Source organism: Ptychodera flava, chromosome 11 (genome assembly GCF_041260155.1).
Source record: "Ptychodera flava strain L36383 chromosome 11, AS_Pfla_20210202, whole genome shotgun sequence".
Lineage (NCBI taxonomy): Eukaryota > Metazoa > Hemichordata > Enteropneusta > Ptychoderidae > Ptychodera > Ptychodera flava.
The window spans coordinates 36,947,502-36,966,793 of NC_091938.1; the positions used below are offsets into that span (position 1 = coordinate 36,947,502).

At 35.8% G+C, this 19,292-nt stretch overlaps 1 protein-coding gene across 3 annotated transcripts in view; it reads left to right on the forward strand.

The window, feature by feature from the left end:
• The window catches only part of LOC139144198 (BTB/POZ domain-containing protein 9-like), a 101,966-nt gene that overhangs the window by 72,357 nt on the left and 10,317 nt on the right, over positions 1–19,292 (forward strand). For all 3 annotated transcript variants that reach the window (XM_070714849.1, XM_070714851.1, XM_070714848.1), the window contains one exon: positions 18,748–18,887. In XM_070714849.1, coding sequence (XP_070570950.1) covers positions 18,748–18,887 — 140 coding nt within the window. The remainder of the gene's footprint in view (positions 1–18,747; positions 18,888–19,292) is intronic.

Consider the following 19,292-nt stretch of genomic DNA (forward strand, 5'->3'; position numbering starts at 1 on the left):
TCATGCTAATTGGATGGAATGAATTGATGACAAAGTGATAATTGATAGACTAATATTACATGGATGTGAACACTAAAAGGTAAAGAATTATTGACAATAGCAAAGCTAAGGAATATCCATTGCTAATCTAATAGTGATAAGTATCAAAGACAGTAACATGCCAGTTTCAGTGTGTATGTGAAAAGATAACTGAACTGGCTAAAGAGAGATGTTTGGCTTCTGTACAACTTCACCATGTGCACGAGTGCCACATTAGCAATGTCTCTTTATGTCCAGTAATAGAGTATAAACCCTAGTTGCTTGGCTTTCTTGGCTGCAGATATTGGCTATGAGTCATTACATTCACCCTGTGATCTACCCAACAACATACCACTAACATGACAGTCTGTTGAAGTTTATTCCTTCAGTTTATTCTGTTTTGATATTTATATGGCCTGAGACTTTAAGCAAGTCTGTGTCCACTATAAAATGTAAAGGCTGCAGTGAAGATATTTTGTAACTTTCACAAACAAATTTTATTTTCACTTGCCGTTTTCTTCCATTTATCTTCCATTTTTTGGTTTTACCATAGTTGCAAAACTCAGTGCATTGATTGGCTAGTGCCAAGTACTTTATGGCAATGCACGCCAGTGTGATAATTTATGCAAATTTTATGCTGAATAATGATTGCCTCATATTGGTAGCCTGGAATAGCTTTGGTATGTCTTTGATATATTTAGTCAAAGAATACAAGTTTTGTTCATCAGAGACTTGTTAAGTACTGTTCGTTTAGCTCATCCAGTGAACCCAAACCTCCAAAATGTTTATTATTTAGATTTGCAGAGACAGAAAGGTTATCAGTGGTTGGTTCAGATCTACGTGAAATTGAGAATGAAGTTGTATTTTGTTCCCTAAAGTTTGTTGTGAAACCATAGACGGTGCAGGGTCAAGTATCAACCATCAATACTCTGTAATACCTAGCTGATTAATGGCTTTAAAACGTCAAAGAGGAATGTCTTGTGATGAAGATGAAAAGACCACAGACTATGACTATAGTTATGGCAAGCACTGTTACATACAGTGCAGTTCTTTTAAAAGTGAACTTGAGATTATGAAGGAATTGGAGTTCATACAATAGCATACATGTACACCTAAATCATTAAATTTGATATTATCACACTGTATTTGCTTTGGTATTCAAGAAGAAATTAGTTCAAAATTATTTTATTTTAATTGTAAATGGTATGTAATTGACTATTAATGCTGATAATGTGAGTTCTAAATACTAATTCCCTGATTGATGGCTGGCCTTGATATCTATAATGTTCTAGAAGTACCATAATAGGCTGGTTTGTTTCAACTGGGATAACTTTGTGAGGGAGCTGTAGCATTTTGTACTGTACTGACAAGTTTGTGAGTTCAAAAAGTGGGTTTTATCTCATCTTGGATCTGAAAATTTCACAGGCCTTCACTACCTCTGCACTCTAGCTGGTTTTGCCAGGCTGACAGCACAAACAGTGCAGCCAGCACAGAAAGCTGGCATAGCCAGTGAGGAAATACCAGCTTACTGAGGCAAGCTACATCAGCCACAATGAGGGGCTGTGAAAGAGTCTAGTTAGATGTGAACCACTTCTGGTAGACTGTTATGGTCTAGATTGATTTACTTCAAGTTTTTGAAACCTACTATTTTGTGAAAATCGGTTTTCCCCTGTAAGTTGAAACTGACAGAGTTTAATATCAAAACAGGATTAGAAACTTCAATTCTTCTGTAGGGTGGTTTGAAATGTGTAGCTTTGTAAGGTTAAGCAAAGATGGATTTGATGTGGTTTAAACGGACCCAGGGCCTGCCAAACAGAACCTATGCTATTCAGACATTGAATCCAGTGAGGTTATCGCTGGTTGAATGACTTATTAAGTCAACTAAGAAGCTAACGTCTGCTCCAGCAATTTACTGAGATTAGAACTAATTTGATGGCGGCAAAAAAAAACTGCTTCCGTGCTCAGCTGATGAAAAAATTAAATGACAATACCTAAGCTGGGTTGACTAAAGAAGTGACCAAAGATGCTACAACAAGCTTTGTAGAATAGCCTGGAGCTTGTGACGTGAAGATGTATATCCCTATGAATAAAACAAGTGATTCTGCAAATCCTTCTCTGAAACGATCGGAACCTCGTATATTGCTCGTATGTGTCGGCTTTTGAGATACCATTGTGAATAGCACTCGATGGGAATAGCTGTCTGAAAATATCCGGGAAAATCTCCAAATTAGGATTAAAGTTTGGAATAGAGAGCATCTAGTAAAGGTTAAGTGAGATTTTAGGATGGCATCTCTGTTTAATAGCTCCATCACAAAAGTGACAGTGTGTCCGTCATTTTTTGTCTGGGCACCGAATCCATGGTAATTACATTCTCCGACTGTTGTTACCTATTCCAGTCAGGTTTGTCGGTATTACCTTTGGTGGGACTTTGCCGGGGGCAAAAAACATAGGAGTGAAAGGATGGTCTCTCTCTAAGCCTTTTGCAGCCAGTCAAGCTGATGATAATGTCATTCAGTGTGTCCACAAAACACCTTTTCTTCTCTAACACAAATGGCAGCTCTTTGAAGGGCAATTGAGGCATTTTGGCCTTTGTATTTGATCACAGCAGCTTTGGAAAGCTCATTATGGTTGGCAAATGAAGCAGACGGGTGCACACTGGACAGTTTTCTTAGCCAACAAGCAACTTGTTAATTTCTAGACTTCGTATCCACCAGCGCTTCAGGGGCCAGCTTGGAAAACAAAACAAAACATTGGTTCAACTTGCCTGCTTATACGAATTGCCATGTTTTTTCAACAACTCATCCTTGTTTGGGTGAATAGCTTGTTAGTGGGTGTGAACAAGAAAATTCAAGCCAGCAGAATTTCTTTTGATTTTGAGAGGATGGCCCGTAAAAAGAATTATGCAAAGACATCTATAAAGTTATTCAGTAAAATCGGATTTGTCATCTTTAATGAGCTCATCAAGATTGATATTGTTCGTAAGTGAGTTAGAGTTTATTCCATTCTGACATGTACAGCATAGAAAGTGTTGTTGATTGAATCATCGAGTTTGATCTTTCTAGTGAGGGAAGAAAATACAGTAATAGCGGTCTTTTCATGCACCATTGGAGCCTGAGTCAAAATAGAACATTTGAAAGTTTTTATAGTAAAGACCAAATGCATAAAATGTACAACGCAGTAAGTTGGGACTGATTGTGAAAATTGTGCTTTGATCAGGACTACGGGAGCAATCGCCGGAGTCTGTTATTCTTTGGTGTTCAGAGACCAGTCCAAATATTTTGTTTCATGCAAAGTTTCAGTGTATATGAGCAGCCAATCTTGTGTTCAGGGACAATGAGAGATGTGAAAGGCAGTGGAATGTAATGCTAGAGGTCGGCCTTTGTCACACAGTTAGCTTGGTTAGTCAAGGTATTTTGGAGCAAGGCAGAATTATTCAATTCTAGCTTTTAGAAACTATTGTGTCGGATGGCGGCCAAGTGGTAGAGAAATCTTGCCGCTAAATACAGCCACACAGCCAATCAGTCATGTTATTGCTGTAGGAATGTCAGTACAATGCCAAGCACCTCATCAACTCCAAACTAACTGCTGCTCTACCAGTTCAGTTGTTGGCATGGATGAAAGTAATCACACAACTTGAAAAAAAACCCATTTTCCTTCGAAATTTCGAGTGAAATTACAGTCGTGCTATTAATAGATGTGATAAATATGCATATACAGTGGAGAAAGTTAAGCTAGAATTGCAACATATGCAAGTAGAGTAAGAGATCTTTAGTTGGAAAGAGTTAAAGTGTGTACAGCTGACAGAAATATTAAAGTGTCCATGAATAAAAGTAGATGTTAAGATGTTTGTTGGTTCTATAGATAACAAAGACGACATAATATAGGTTTTTTGCAGTATTATTTATTATTTGTCGATATATTACCTTACAAAATTAAATCTCAAAATCAATGGCTGATGGCTAGAAACAAATTAAGTCTCACAGATTTCTAACAGAGGTGATAATTTTTCAAGCATTTATGGTCTGTTGATGCATAGTTGTTGCTAACAAAGGAAACTTGGATCAATTGCTGCTTTATAATAATTCACAGCAGGAGTACCTATCATCAACTATTAAAGTGAGAATTAAAGTTTCTTTGGATCGAACTTTTTAAGTATTTTTTGTAAATTTTTTTTTCTGTCTGTAAAATGCACTTTCTTGTAAAACACATTTTCTTTGCATATTTTCCAGTATGAATATTGTCTTTGTGCAATATATTTTCTCGTTCTTCTCAGAAATTTATGTCAAAATGCCTCATGTGTAACTTTCGAGATGAGAAATAATAAAAATACTGTCAAAGCTACAGCAATTGTCCTTTGAATATGATTATTCTCTACTGTTGGTATTTGATAATCCTTGCCATATTTTTCGTCCAAAAGTATGTAAAATGAAATTGAACATGTTACTAGAATTTAAGAAGACTATCATATCAACAGTGTATAAGTTTAAAATAACTGTCAATTGAAAATACTTGCTTTAGTTAAGTTGGCAAAATACTCAGTGAATTAAAACTTTGATAGTAAATTCTAATGAGTTGATCCTGTGTTGAATTTGACAAATTACCATTGTTCTTGACACTTTGACACAAGTTAAGTTGTGATTGCAGGAGTGGAATTCTCAGCTGCAAAGGTTAGCTGTATTCAGGAAATGAAAACATTGAGGGAAATGAAAAGGAATGAGTGTAGCGCCTAGGAAAATTCCCCAGTGAAATGAACTTTTTTGAGTCAAGATCTGCAGTGGTATTCCTGGGAGAAATCACTGTGGGCTCGAAATCTGATTTGTTCAACTGAGCCTGTCTAGATGTGAAATCAACTTTAGTTATAAATATTTGTGCTAATAACCCTTTACAAAGTAGAAGAAGAGTGGGGTAAAATAAAAAAGCTGCCACAAGGCATGGTATTTTGTCATGCAAAGAAGGTACATGTTATCGAATAGAAGAGGATGTAATCCCGTCAGCTGGAAGTTGTTGGTGTTCATCGTTTCTTTCTCACCATTTGGTGATGACTCACTCTGATTGGATCAGCAGTGTCGTTGTCATAGCAACTGTCAGTATGGCCTGCCCGTCAATTGCTTGAAGTCCTCGGATTATCAGGATAATGGGTGACAATTGCTGCCTCGCTGTAAATGTGCTGCACAAGTCTTCAATTTTTAAGATCGAAATCTCTACCCAGACAAAAAAAAATGTGAATGGATTTACGTGGACAGTGAGACTGTATTGAGAGGATTTTATTTACTGATTAACTCTTCAGTGATCAAAAAATAAGTAAAGAAGATATCAGTGGCATTTCAGAGACAATGAAGCTGTGTAACAGAGCGTCATTTTATCTTGTCTTATTTCAACATCTTTGTAACAGCTTGAGTTGTATCACTGTGCCATTATTCTAGCTCTCCGATTGAAAAGGGCATAGCAGCTATTAAAATGTTTCCCTGTCACAAAACACAAGTGTTATTCCAATTTCTATCCAATACCTTGAAGTTGTCTCTGCTGTCATGGATTTTCACACTCTGTCAAATTTTGCTCATTCTGAAAATCAATACCGTTGAAGACTTTTTGAAATTTGTTTCAGGATATTTTTTGTAGCTTGAAGGAATATTGATCCGTATCACTCAGGCATTCACGGAAGCTTCAAGACCTCATAAATTTCTGAAATGTGCATCAATTGCAAAGACATTGAAAACTTTTGCAGAAACTCAAGAATACTAATTGTCATCAACATATCCATGCCAAGAAATAATGTCCCTGTTGACTAAATCTACCAAATTTTAGCATTGCCTTACCAGATTGTGTAATAATCTTCGTCATTTATTTCTGTGGTAACAGAGAAACTAATCTGATAATGCAAGCACTGTTTCATCTTTGATTTTATTGACGTCACAGGTATCGAGACACTTTGTATTATGTTTCTTTGAGTTTTTCTACCATCTTTGCTGTTTTTCCCCTAAACTGTTAATTCCCCATCACATACATGCCTTTCCAAATCAGTGAAGGCTTTCTAAAATGCGAAACAAAAGTAACAATATACAGAGCCACAAGGAAGCAATGTAGTTTTATGAAAAAAATAATTTGAAGTATTTAGTGACTGTTTGAAGGGAGTTTTGAAATTTTAGCTGCAGATCTGAAAATGTGTAAATGTGGTAGACATGAAAGACTTCCGATAAGCCCACACAGTGTATACCATGTACTGTGAGAAAAGCAGATGGTTTCCACTCTACCAGTGCTGAGAAAAGCTGGCATTTCATTCTGTTTGCACTGAAAACGGATGCATAGCTTTTGTTGCTGCACTTCAATAGAATGGATACACAGACAGCATTCTGTGTGGGAAAAGACAACCATTGAGCACTCTTACACTGGGTTAAAAAGCTAATGACAGTCAGATGCAACTCTCCTACGCAGATCAACTTGCCATCAACTGAATGCTACGCTCAGTAAATGGACCACTGAATTATTAATATTTTTATGCATTTTTGATGTGGGGGCAACTTATAAACCGGTCAAAAGATACACAGTCAAGCAAACTTGTAATATGCTATGCTATATTGAATGAAAGAGACAGTGGAGATTGCTACAGTGGCACTGCCGCCGATTGTTCCTAACCAAACAGACAGAGAAATCTAATTTTAAATATTGAATATGATTAATGGAATACCTTAAACTCCATTGACAACTCCATGAAAGGGAATTATGACAGGAAATGTCTCACACACCTGCCTGCATCTCATCAAATTAACCCCCTTCAATGGTGATGTGGTACGCCGATGGGCAAAATCATGAATGTTGGTCATAATGCTGGCTGCTTTGCGGTAATGAGGAAGAGTAGGTGCCCTGGGCTAATTGCAACTGTCAGACAATTCTAAAGAGAAAAAATGTTATTTTGTCTGTCAGTTCTTGTATAGTTCTTTGCTCTAATTGAATTCTGAAGCAAAGCCAAGCAAAGTGACATGTATATATCTTTGAAGTCAACAAAGTAGTCATCAGTCCAAGCATTTTATTTTCAATTTACATTTTTTCTATCATTTTCATCATCCAGCCGTTATTGATCTGACACATAAACATTCCATCCAGTGCAAACAATAAACAAACAGACAAAATGAAACAAGACAAACAAAACAAAAACCAAGAATGACACCAGTTTGAATTTTATGACAGTAGAGATCCACAATATCAAGAAAGAAAAATAGTTTGATATTTATGATAATTTCTGATAAATTTGACTGAAAGCTGAGTGGTTTAGATAACTGATGTCTTTGCCAGGCAAATAGGAACCATACACGGTGGGTTTGAATGCAATTGGGAATTTGCTGAATTTAGTCTTTATCTATTCAGAAAACTGACCACTTGACATCATGTCTTTACAAAAATTACGGTCAGTCATATGAAAAATCTACTATACTGCTGGTTTTTTCACCACTGGCATATAGTAGTGAACAATCTTGTGATCACAAGAGTGAGATGCTGCATCATAACAATACATCTTTATCTGAGCCAGAGAGCAAAACTCATATGACAAGGCTGATTCATGTCTTCTACAATTTGAAGGTTTGGCTATTGGTAATCGTTCTGTTTTTATTTTCCCATTAAAGTCAGACTGAGAACTGCTTTATTTCACTACTTTGATTGGTCTTTAGTCATAACATCATATTTTGATTATTTTTGTTCTGGAAAACAACTATTTTCTTGTTTTCTTCTTCCTAAAATATGTTGAGATGTAAAGTTGTAGCCTTGCGTATGTACTCAGTATTGTGTACAATTTTCAATGGTTGTGATGAAAAATGAATTCTTGTCAAGGCTATAAGTCGGTTGTCAACAATGATAACAATGGAGACATTGTACATTACAGGCAGTATTGCTAAGTTGATCACAAGGTATTTTGACATGAATGTTTGGAGTAAACTTATGAAGTGGAATAAGAAACTCTTAAAAAACACTTTTTGTAGAGAGATAACACAACATAAACAATAAGAAAATTATAGAAATGTGTTTTTTCCTCTTTGCTAATGCTTTGTTATTGCAGTGTTGACAGATTTGTAACCAATTCACCGTTTTGTTTTTGTGAAATCCAAAATGTAATTTTTCCCCATAGAATCAACATAGAAATAGCTGCTATTTTGAATCAAAAATATCGGTAAATTTTGGATAATTTGTTACACTGTCACTAAAATTTGAAGGTGATCCTTGATTTTTATACTTGATAATGAAAGAGAATGGTTGAAACTTTCATTGAGGAAAGTTTAAACAAAATTATAAACCTTCAGTTTCAAGATGCATACCACCCTTATTTCAAACTACAATAGTCTTGTCTGTCCTTTTCCTTCAGCAATAATTTATTCACCACAGTTTGTAACTTTCATTATTAAAGTTTGGCATATGACAATACATATATACTGCAAAAGGGGAATTGTGTTTGTACAGATGTGTTTGCATACTTCTTAAAATTAATAACGCAAACAAACGATAGAAGTTTCACATCTGGTGCAATTTATGATAACATTGCATGATGAAGTGGTCTTTTTTTATGAGAGACAAATTGAATTTCATATCAGGTATATACAACCTTCATGACCTTGTATTGTACAAGATACAGCAACTTTCCTGTGAAATTTGATTATCGCAAACTAAATATGATTTGATTAACCATTATTTTGCAGTTATTAATTTAAAAGGTTTCTGCTTTTGACGATGTTTGATAAAGTGCAGTGAAGACACTAATTGCACATCAACACACAAACAGCTTGCTGCAGTATGCTGTAAGTTCAATAGGTTAACAGCACAAAGGCTAGGGTCACAAACCGTTTATATTTTATGACACCTAATTTCCTTAAAGTATTTACCTTAAGTACACTGTCCACTATATTCTGTCACTTCAATGTCTCACTGTTTGTGTGCATCCACTCAGTAATTTAAATATTAAATTTACAGCTATGTGTATTTTCCAGTGTTTGCACTCAAAGTAAGGTACAGGTTCTTGCTCTATTGCCTAGTTGCCAAGTTTTAACCAATCAACAAAGTTTCTGTATGTTATGTCTAATATACTGTTGACCACTGTATTCACTCCAAACTGGTATTGGTTGTCAACAAGATTGGTATCATCTTATATACATTGTATTGCAATGGAAAGATTCATACTTTATATTACAACATACATTTAGGCAGAACATGAACATATCATAAAACTGTCATCATACAAGTATTATCCCTCTCAAGGAGATTAACAGTTCATCTCAAAGTCTCCCCAAATATTTATAAATAAATTTTCCCAAACTGGGACAGAAATATTTTCACCAGATTCAGATTTCCACATAGTCATCAGAATGACCAGTTAGTTGGCTCATCGGAATCAAAATTTCAATTTGCAAGTCAGTTTTGTCCATGATCAGTCTGGGTTGCATGGCTTAATTTGTATTGACAGCAAATTCAAATTATTGTATGATTACATTAAGACTGCAAAAATCTATTTGGAAGTTTATGATGTAAATGCCTATTTGAATCTATAGTGAGATGTTCAAGTTCGGGTCATTCAATCAATGTTGCAGTCGAGGCATTCCCAACAGTTGGCAATGATTTGTGTAGTATTTGTCATCTTCATAGACTCTACTCAAATTTTGAAAATGAATACCGAAAGATTTTAGAGAAATGCAAATTTCACGATAAAGATGGTCAATCAATGAATTGCTAAAGTGATATGATATCAATTAGCTGTGCTGTCAGTGATGCAGGGCTATTCAGATAAGGTGATTGTCTGTACGGTCATCATCCATCTTTAACTCTGCACTTCTTCTCTGAAAACACAACTAAGAAAACTTTTTAATATTTTGTCAACAAGTCACAAAGGACAACAGAACTTGGATTTGTTCAGTGTTGAGGAAATTTGCATCTGCAAATTGTTTGGCTGATTTTCTCATCTTTGGTCAAACAGCTTCTCTTCAGATACCCCTTGTCTGACAGCTTTCAAATTGGATGTGTAGCTTCTTTTCAATACCTTTATAAAGTTTCGACAAAATTAATGTAAAATTTGCAAATGTGAATTTTTGAGAATTTTTTCTCACATTTTTACACAATCTTCCTGAACATGTTCTGCTATGTAACTGTTTGTCCAATATCATTCAAATTTGGTTTGAAAGTTCCCTGGGATGACCCTCATTCAAGTTATTCAATTGATGTGAAATTTTGGGGGCAAATTTTTTCACTATTGGTCCAAGACATTGTTTAGTATTGTATTCGCTGGTCTAACAGCTTACATATATAACAATTCAATATATAGCTCATACACTCTACATAGAAAGTTATTTGTCCAGCATTGAGAATTTTACTGGATGATTGTTTTTATGTGAAGTTACTGTGTTACCTGAGATACAATATTGAACATCTCTTAGTACCTCATTGTGTATGAGGATTAACATCTGTCCTTAATGTGTCAATTTTTCACATAGTCTTGATCTAACTTGATTATCCAAGCTTTACTTATGAGAATTTCTTTATGGTTCATTCCAATCATAAGAAATTGTTAACTTTGACAGATCTCAAACATGTTTATGTAGCATCTGACAAAAGTGTCTTGTGAAGGTTTGGTATGCTGTAGTCTCTTATCTACATGATAAAATGTGTTTTAATGCCAAAGGAAAACTTTACCCCCAGCCATCAAGTGAGGGGGACATTGCTTCCATATTTGACCGTATTCAGTGAACCGTGCTGAAAGTTTGTGTTGTTGTTGTGCGAAAGCAAACGTTGCATTTGTGGTCATGCATCTACAGTTAAGAGTTGTAAAGGATGTTTTAATTAAAAGCTACACCTGTGTGACCCAGAGGAATCAAGAATGGTCTTGTTGTACCAACATTTACTGTAATTTTCACATACCTAGACATCCCATAGGAAAGGCAGAGACTTTACTTAACCTAAATAAAAGTTAGTTTTGCATTAACCTGTTACACTTTTCAGAGGTTATTTTTGTACAGCATTCCACAGGAGCAACAAGACTCAATTAGTTCCTTTGCAAGAATAAGCTCTCTAACGCAGGGTTCAATGTTAGTCATATTCACAAATATTGCAGTTTCAAAGTTTCAATGAAACACAACTTTTTCTTAGTTCATTGGAGATGAGGCAAATTCACAAGTGGCACTCACTTTTTGAAATGCAGTTTTTCAGAGTTTGATATCACTTTGTAAAGCAGTTAGACATTGCCAATCTCACACAATAAACTTGTTGTACATGTTCCACTTACAACGTCACCTATAATTATTAGAGAAGGCGCCAGAGAACTGTGGTTGAATTGAGTTGAATATTGGAGGCAGTGTGGCCGATGACATGTTTTGATCAGTGCAGTGTATGCCTAATTTGTATCCTTTATAGTGCAAATATGAAGCCATGCATTCACCTAGAAAGTGTTTGTCACACACAACATGCGTTGGGAAAAACACTCTCCCAATATGCGCATAGTTGTTTGTATTGGTCAAATTCCATTGCAGAGAAGTATAGTCCCTCAACGGTGCAGTACACTTCATTGTTTGTTTTGGAGACTTACAGCACTCAGATTGTTACCACCCATGCTGTGTGTTCAGGGAATCATTTGCAAAACATTCCAAAGCAGTTAGCACTTTGCATTTAGAATAAAACACACCTGCCTTCCCCATTTTGTAATGGATCAATCCAGTTTTAAGCAGTCTCTAGATCATACCATTTATAGAGAAGGGGTTGAAGATTGGAAAGATTTTGGTAGGATGACCCATTCTTACTTGCATGGCTTGTAAATTTTTCCCAGAGTGTAAAAATAGAGTATCGTCTGTCCAAATTATTAAAGTACTTAAAAAGTACATGTAACAGCATGTTTGGGGCAATTGACAGGGAATGTGTGTACAATTTAATACTTTTTGAATCAAATAAACAAAAATATTGTTTATGAGAGAGCGAAGGGGAGGGGGTGAGGGAGGAGTTATAATAGCCCGTACAAGGCAAAAAATATTTGTTAAAATGCCATTCAGTCTTTTTAAAGAAAAACTGTTGTTATGATAGACAGATGTAGAGACTATTGTTGGTATATAAAGCTACAAGGCTTATGTTTTTTGCCATAACTGTGATGTACTTAGTTTTTTAAAGAGATTTTTTGTTTATGAGAGAGAGAGAGAGAGAGAGAGAGAGAGAGAGAGAGAGAGAGAGACAGGACAGAGAGCATAGTCAGCACTAGTACATGAAAACATGATTGGCAGGTGATAGATTTTTATATTTTTTACACTAATGAATCAGAAAACAAACAAAAGTTTTTTGTCTATTTTCTCTTTTTTCCTGACAATGCAGTCACTATTTGTTGATCAATTTTCAATAATCCAATAGATGAATGTTTCCTTTCAAAATATGAAAAAAATGATCAGTTTTGAAACAAAAACACATTTTGACTCTTCCTTCACAGAGCAGACTCTTCATGCACTGACCTTTATCTCACTTGACGCGAAAAACAAGTGAATGGCAAGAGAGAACAATTCGCCAATTTGTGTCATTCATTGAAACAACTTGTTTTCTGTTGTTGTACGTACATGTAAAACCCACCCAGGAATGTTCACATTGTCCAACAATGTGTTCTCAAGCAAATGAAGGCTTTAATGAAAAGATTGTTCTGCCATGTGCACTGTGAGTCTGGACACTGCACCATAGCTCTAGGATGTTTGGAGTTTTCTGTTTTGTTTAGTTTTGTGATGTCTTTTACAGCCTACTGAAATGCTTTGATTTTCACACTTGACAGAAAACCTGACAGCGTATGACTATGTAAGTAAATGGGTAAACGTTGCAGGCTATTTTTCAGATGACAAATAACCGTATATATTCTCTGAATTATGTATGTACTTTGATATAGTTTGGTTATATTATGAAAGATGATAAACCAGGAGACTTATCACAAAGAAATTAAAAAACAATTACGATGAAAGAAGTCGTGTAAAAGAACCATTTGAGTTTCATGAAAACTTTATTGCTATGCATGAATCTGAGAAAGTACAATGGTTCAATCCTTACTATTGTTGTGAAGTAATAATTAAGCGCAACAGCAACAATTGCTATAACTTTTGAAATTTCAATTATTTTTTCCATAAAATAAGTTTATATTTCTGTTTTCGTTGGCTGGTCACCTTAATACCTGTATATTAGTATGCTGTATAGGCTTGTTAACACAAAGCATCTTGACAATGTGCAATGGTCTTGTTGATGGGTGCATTCCAGTCTAGATGAAAATCTCAGTTGTCAACAGCATATGACATGACACAGATGCAGGCTGTGTTGACAAAGTTGAATGCCAGACACTGTCATGGTTTGCCAGAAGAACAAGAAATGGTTCTAAAACACAGAAATAAAACAACGGACAATATGTCAAAAGTCACAGTGAACGGTGACAAATAATGCACAGTTAGAGTGTAAATACACAACAGTTGATAAGTAATGTTTATTGTTTTCACGTTAGGAAACATGGACTTCCAGGTTTACACAACACCACCCCTACTGTATGTGTGATAATAATATTGCAAAACAGTTTATAAACAGTAAATCATTTATACAAACACTGTGATTAGGCTACCATCGGAGTTGTTTAAAAATAAATATGGTATGCATAGACAACAACAGAAAAGTCCTGTATCTATGGTTTCTACTGGAAGATTTGCTTTATGTCTTTATGTAGCAATTGGAAAATCAACATATCCCCAGGGACTGCATAGAACAGCCACTTTTATGATTTGAATTTGTGACATTGTGAATAGCTAAGGCATTGCACTCTTTTGAATTGTGCAAATACTAGGTTTCTGCCTTTGAGAAAAGAGGGTTTTTCTACAAGAGTGTGAACAAAATTAACTACAGGCTTTACTGTACGCCAGAAATTTTCGATTTGGAACAAGATGTGCCTTTGAGACTAAAAGAAATGTGATATTACCAATTTTATGTAGTTTTAGCAGATTACAACCCCAATACTGGTACATTTGGTGAAAGGGATTTCACTGGTATCAGAAAGAAGAAATAAAAATGGCTGTAAATTAGATAGTATTATTTTTAGTAGATTGTATCACGTGGACTTAGATACTCTGAGAAACTGTGGCAGGCAACACATTGAAATCACAAATACTGAATGAAGTACTCTTGTTTTCAGACTCATGAATAGAGCCACCCTTGGAGGTGCCCTAGTTTAGGCACTTAAAAGATATCCAAATTGGTTTGATTCACTCTCAGGGTCATAGGCAGGCATCACACTGTGCTCATTCTCCACATCCTTTTTGCAACAAAGCCACATCTCTGTGATTCACACGGTATTTTGTATTTTCCATTGGCATCGAGAATGTCTGACTAGAGAAAAAGTGCACCAGCCTGTATTTGCCAGTTTTTCACATCACAATAAGAGAGAAAATTGCAAAGAAGCTCTTTTATTCTGCATGTATTCACAAACCAATTGTTGAGACACATGAAGAAAATGGTACACTACATTGAAATTTGACTTTGCTCTCCTATTATTCTGCAATATTCCAACAAAATCTTAGAAATATCGATGTTTATGTTCCCTTTCCAAGAGTAGAAAAGTTTTGATTTTTAACATATCAAGGTTTCACATGTGATATAATGATCCATCTAAGTTGGGGATGCAAACACCCAAGCAAGTGATTGTGAGAAACAGTAGAATATTGTCACTAGAGGGCGCTAGTCACCCCACGCCTTCTAACCAGAACAAGATACATTGTCTCACTACAGGCTTGCCTTGAAAGATACAGGAAACCAACCCTGTCTTTATTTAGTTATTTATTTATTGCCTGAAAGAACAAACTGATAACTGGAATATAAGAGGTATGGCCTTTGTAAGAGAAGAGCTAAACCGCAGTATGCATACGAAGGTATCGCAAAGCTGCCAGGGAAGGGATGCTGTTTTCAAAAATATTCAGCACAGTTGATCTTACTGAAATGATGAGGCTTGATGAAATGATTGTTATAAAGAAATGTTCATGAGGTAATCAATGTCGTGAATGAAAAGCGATGATGTTTATATAGAAACGTCAAGAATTTGGCTCCATCATTTTGATAATGTCCCAGTATTCCAAAAGATCTCTTCAGAAAATTGTTATACGTAAGCCAATTTTAATACTGTGTAAAGTGATTCATTTTGCCATTTTGGATTTATTTTTTCAGACCTAATTTCCAGTCGCATATTTTCTTTAGTTACATATAACTAGTTGATTTGGTTTGAAATATTCTACATGTAAAATGGCAGTAACATGACATGAATATTTTTTGTAAAGACTGGCTGGCTTGTGTAGATGTGTTTGACAGTCTGGCAGTATGATGTAGAGAACAGACACAAGCCCCTTCTCTGCAATGTCACTCATCGATTTTCAAAGATGTGTTCCCTAAGCTACTAAACTCTTGGAGCATGCATGGAAGACAAATGCCTCGAGGCGTATGGTTTGTACTTTGAGTTAGAGTTTTTTGTCAATTGCTTCAGGAGAAAAAAAAATCCAACACATCATATCGTCTAGACTTAGTGAATATCGGAGAGCTTGTCAGACGGAATTGCCGTGTGGCTTGGCTTTTATCAACATGACAGGTGTAATCAATATAGAGTGACTCATACGCTCTTGCAGCTACAATTATCCAGAGTCTTCTGTGCGCCCCGAGAGCACAACTTTTTAAACTAGTTAAACTGATTTGTCAATCAAGGCAAATCATTACACTGGTTCAACAAAAGAATTACATTTTGCTTTATCAGCACGTTAAAACCCTACCTCTACTTTGAGGAGTGATAGGCATATTTTCTGCCGGCCGACACTGTCTCCATCGCTAATTGAAACATCTCCGTCTTGACACAGCCTGGTGAGTACACTGATGCTGACTGTAGATAAAAGGTATTAAATACGTTGAACATGACGGGGTCCCTGGATGGGAATGCCGACATTTTAACCCTGAAAAGGCCAAGGTGACTAACCATCTGTGAATTGTATCCCTACATCAGTCGTGAGCCACCAACATTTTTTTACTAATGAAAAAAATTCTCCACAGACAGACTGTAAGAGAATCTGACGTGTGTTATGTGATGGTCAATATTTGTGTCTACCAGTGTAATACACATTTATAAATAATCTCTCCAGATAAGCATTATCTGATAGAGTGATATACATGCAATGTTTGAGTTTCACTATTTGTTGCATGGAAGGTAACCAAATCCGTCAACCTGAAATGGAAAGTCACAGACATCTGAAAGGATATCAGTTTCTTCATTTTAGTTTGACAACCCAATCAATATCATCACTGTGGTTTTTACATGGCTGTGATTTCCGCATACCGGCAATTGGCAAAATCCATCGCCAACGCCTGACCAGCTTTGAGTGGCATTTATGGATTTTTTGTAGTAAAGCATTGGACTGTGATGCGTCTTAAAGGTAATTTGTTAGCAAAGATGAAGCTTGACCCATTGACACAGTATTAAGGAATTATAAAAATATTGGACAGCGAGTGACTGGTTCAATAATATGACTCATCATGAATAAATTTACCATCCATGCAGTGGAAGTTGAAAGAGCCAAGTTACAAAGTATCATCGTCTCACTATTTTAATCCCAAGATTGGAACAAGCTCTGTCTAGTGAAAATCAACACCAGTCAGTGTCAGAGATGTCACTTTGCAAAGTGCAGTCACATCGGAGTGATATTTAGATACAGAGTGTGTACAACACAGTGTAACGTCAGCCTTACTAGCACAGCATGTGTAATTTGAAAGTTACTTTTATAATAATATCCTTTTCTGATTGGATACATCTTTCTGTGTCATCACGTTTCAATTCAAATAAAGTAAGGCTACTTTGCCCAACATGTACATATAAATAATCGATTCAACTCATCCATAATCCATACAGTTAGATCTAAATGCCAAGTTCAAAGTCATTTTTGAAATACATACACTGTACTTGAGATTCATATTTCCAAGCCCACTGAACACACACTATAGACTTTATAGGACATCATCTGCTACATCAATCACCGGACTCGTAAACCCATTGCCAGTCAAGTAACAACATTACAATGATTCATAATCAAATCTGTCTAATTTTGTGGGGGTGAACGACCTCCAAAATATCTCAGACTTGGTAGATGACAGTGATCTCAGTATTCATCTTTTGTTTGCCTAGAATACATGCATGTGATCATAGCTCCTGAGAGAATAGTGCATACATCACAACAAGATTTCACGGTCTACTGAGCAATGTCATTATTGCATGCTTAATTTGCTGTTATCGTTACTTTAGACTAATTATTTCTTGCCCCATGGGCCATTACTTCATATTCATGTCTAGTAGGTCGCAGCTAATGAGTCAATTTGTCACAAGAAATTATGACACCAGGCAGTGGGTCTTCAGCCTTAACTGTATTGTTTGATCTAATAAAATATTTGAAGTCTGTAATTGGCACAAATGCAGTGATTCAATTCCAAATTTCCCAGGCATTTATGTCAATAAAATATTTATTGATCAGAAATATTCATATTTTTCTGGTTGAGATTGAAGTGACAGCAATTTAGTTGAGGTGCATAGCATTTCTTCTATCCTTGTTATTATACCTAGGTTGAATCTTGTAGTATTGCACCATGTGGCCGATCCAATATTTGAACTTAGAGGATGGTTTATTCCATGCTGCTCTATCACTTTCAAAACCTTACAGTGCATTGTAAAAGCCTTGTTGATGGACATCTAAGTTGATTTAATGTGAGAAACATATTGAAATGTTATGTTGATCTAAAAATCAAAATGTGATCTACCCTGATTAGTAGTACTGGTATACTGGTATGTTATCAGTTCAACAATTAATATTCTTGAAAGGTTGTCTCTTCGGAGTAGTTCTCAATGTTTTGTTCATTGTTTAATGATATACAGTCAAATCTGTCATAGTGGTTATCTTTCAGAGCTGTTACCTAATTTGGTGGTCACCTTGTGGCAGTCCTGTAATATTTTATATGTTAAAAGTCCTCTACAAAATGAATACCTCTCTACCGTGGCCATTGGCCATATGCAATTGTCAGCTCCACTATCAACGATGCAGAGCTTATCAGATAGGCCTGGATTATCTGTTGTTGTCTGTCAACATTCACCTTGTCCTCAGAAACTGCTAGTTCCATTGCTTTGAAATTAATACTTGTATGCAGGTTTTTGGGGTTGATCTGAGTAAGAGTTGTTCAGATTGTGGCAGAATTTGCATATTTGCATTTTTGGGCAATTTTCCCCATTTTTTGTCAAAAATATTCTCCTCTGAAAGTCTTTGTCTGATTGATTTGCAACTTGCTATTGCGTTTCCCTGGATTGACTTCAGTAAGATTCGTTCATGTCACACCGGCATTTGCATATTTGTATGTTTTGGGTTTTTTTTCAGGTTTATTTGGTTTGTTTTTTTATAGACAGCTGAAGCTGCTCATCAGATTTCTTTGAAAGTAGATGTGAAGATCTATTGGAATGATATATATAAGTTATGTGCAAAATGTGAAAAATTCTACAAAACTGCACCGTTTGGGCAATTTTTACTATTTGTGATCAAAAATTTCCAAAAATCAATGAATTTCTTAGGATCTCCTCATCCGATTGCTTTTATATGCAGGTTTGTAGAATGAGTTGATTTGAATGATCTCAGCTGGTTAAAATCTCTTTTTCTCTTCACTGCAGTGTTTTACCTTTACTTTCAATTCTTTCCTTTCCAGATTCAGAGACCAGTAGCACTGGCAGCCTGGTGGAAAAATGTGCCATGTATATAGAGCAGAATGCTGAGGAGTGTGTAAAGACGAGAGGATTTCTCGACCTGTCAAGAGAGGGCCTCCTCAGGTTGCTGGATAGTGAAGAGGTTAGGCGTTTGCAAATTTGCTATACTAAGTTGTTATGTAGAGTTGGAGTTATCAGACAATAAATGATTTGGAAGTATGGTCATGTCGTTTTTTATCAGGTTCCATATGCTCCTGGAAAGTCCTTGGATTTCAAAAATCGATATGCCTCTCACAATTTTTGTAAATTGCGAAATGATTGGTCATGATATGATAACGATATGTAAAGTGTTATGTAAAAATGATATATTGTAAAAAGTGATACTGACAATTTTTTGTACCTCAAAAAGTTCCTGAAAATTACTGAAAAGGTCCTTGATATGAGTGTATGGACCTGGTACTATTCCCTGATGTGATTGCAACCTTGATAACTTGTCACACTAGTGGACTGCCTGTACCATGTACAACGAATGCTGAGATTGCTCGAG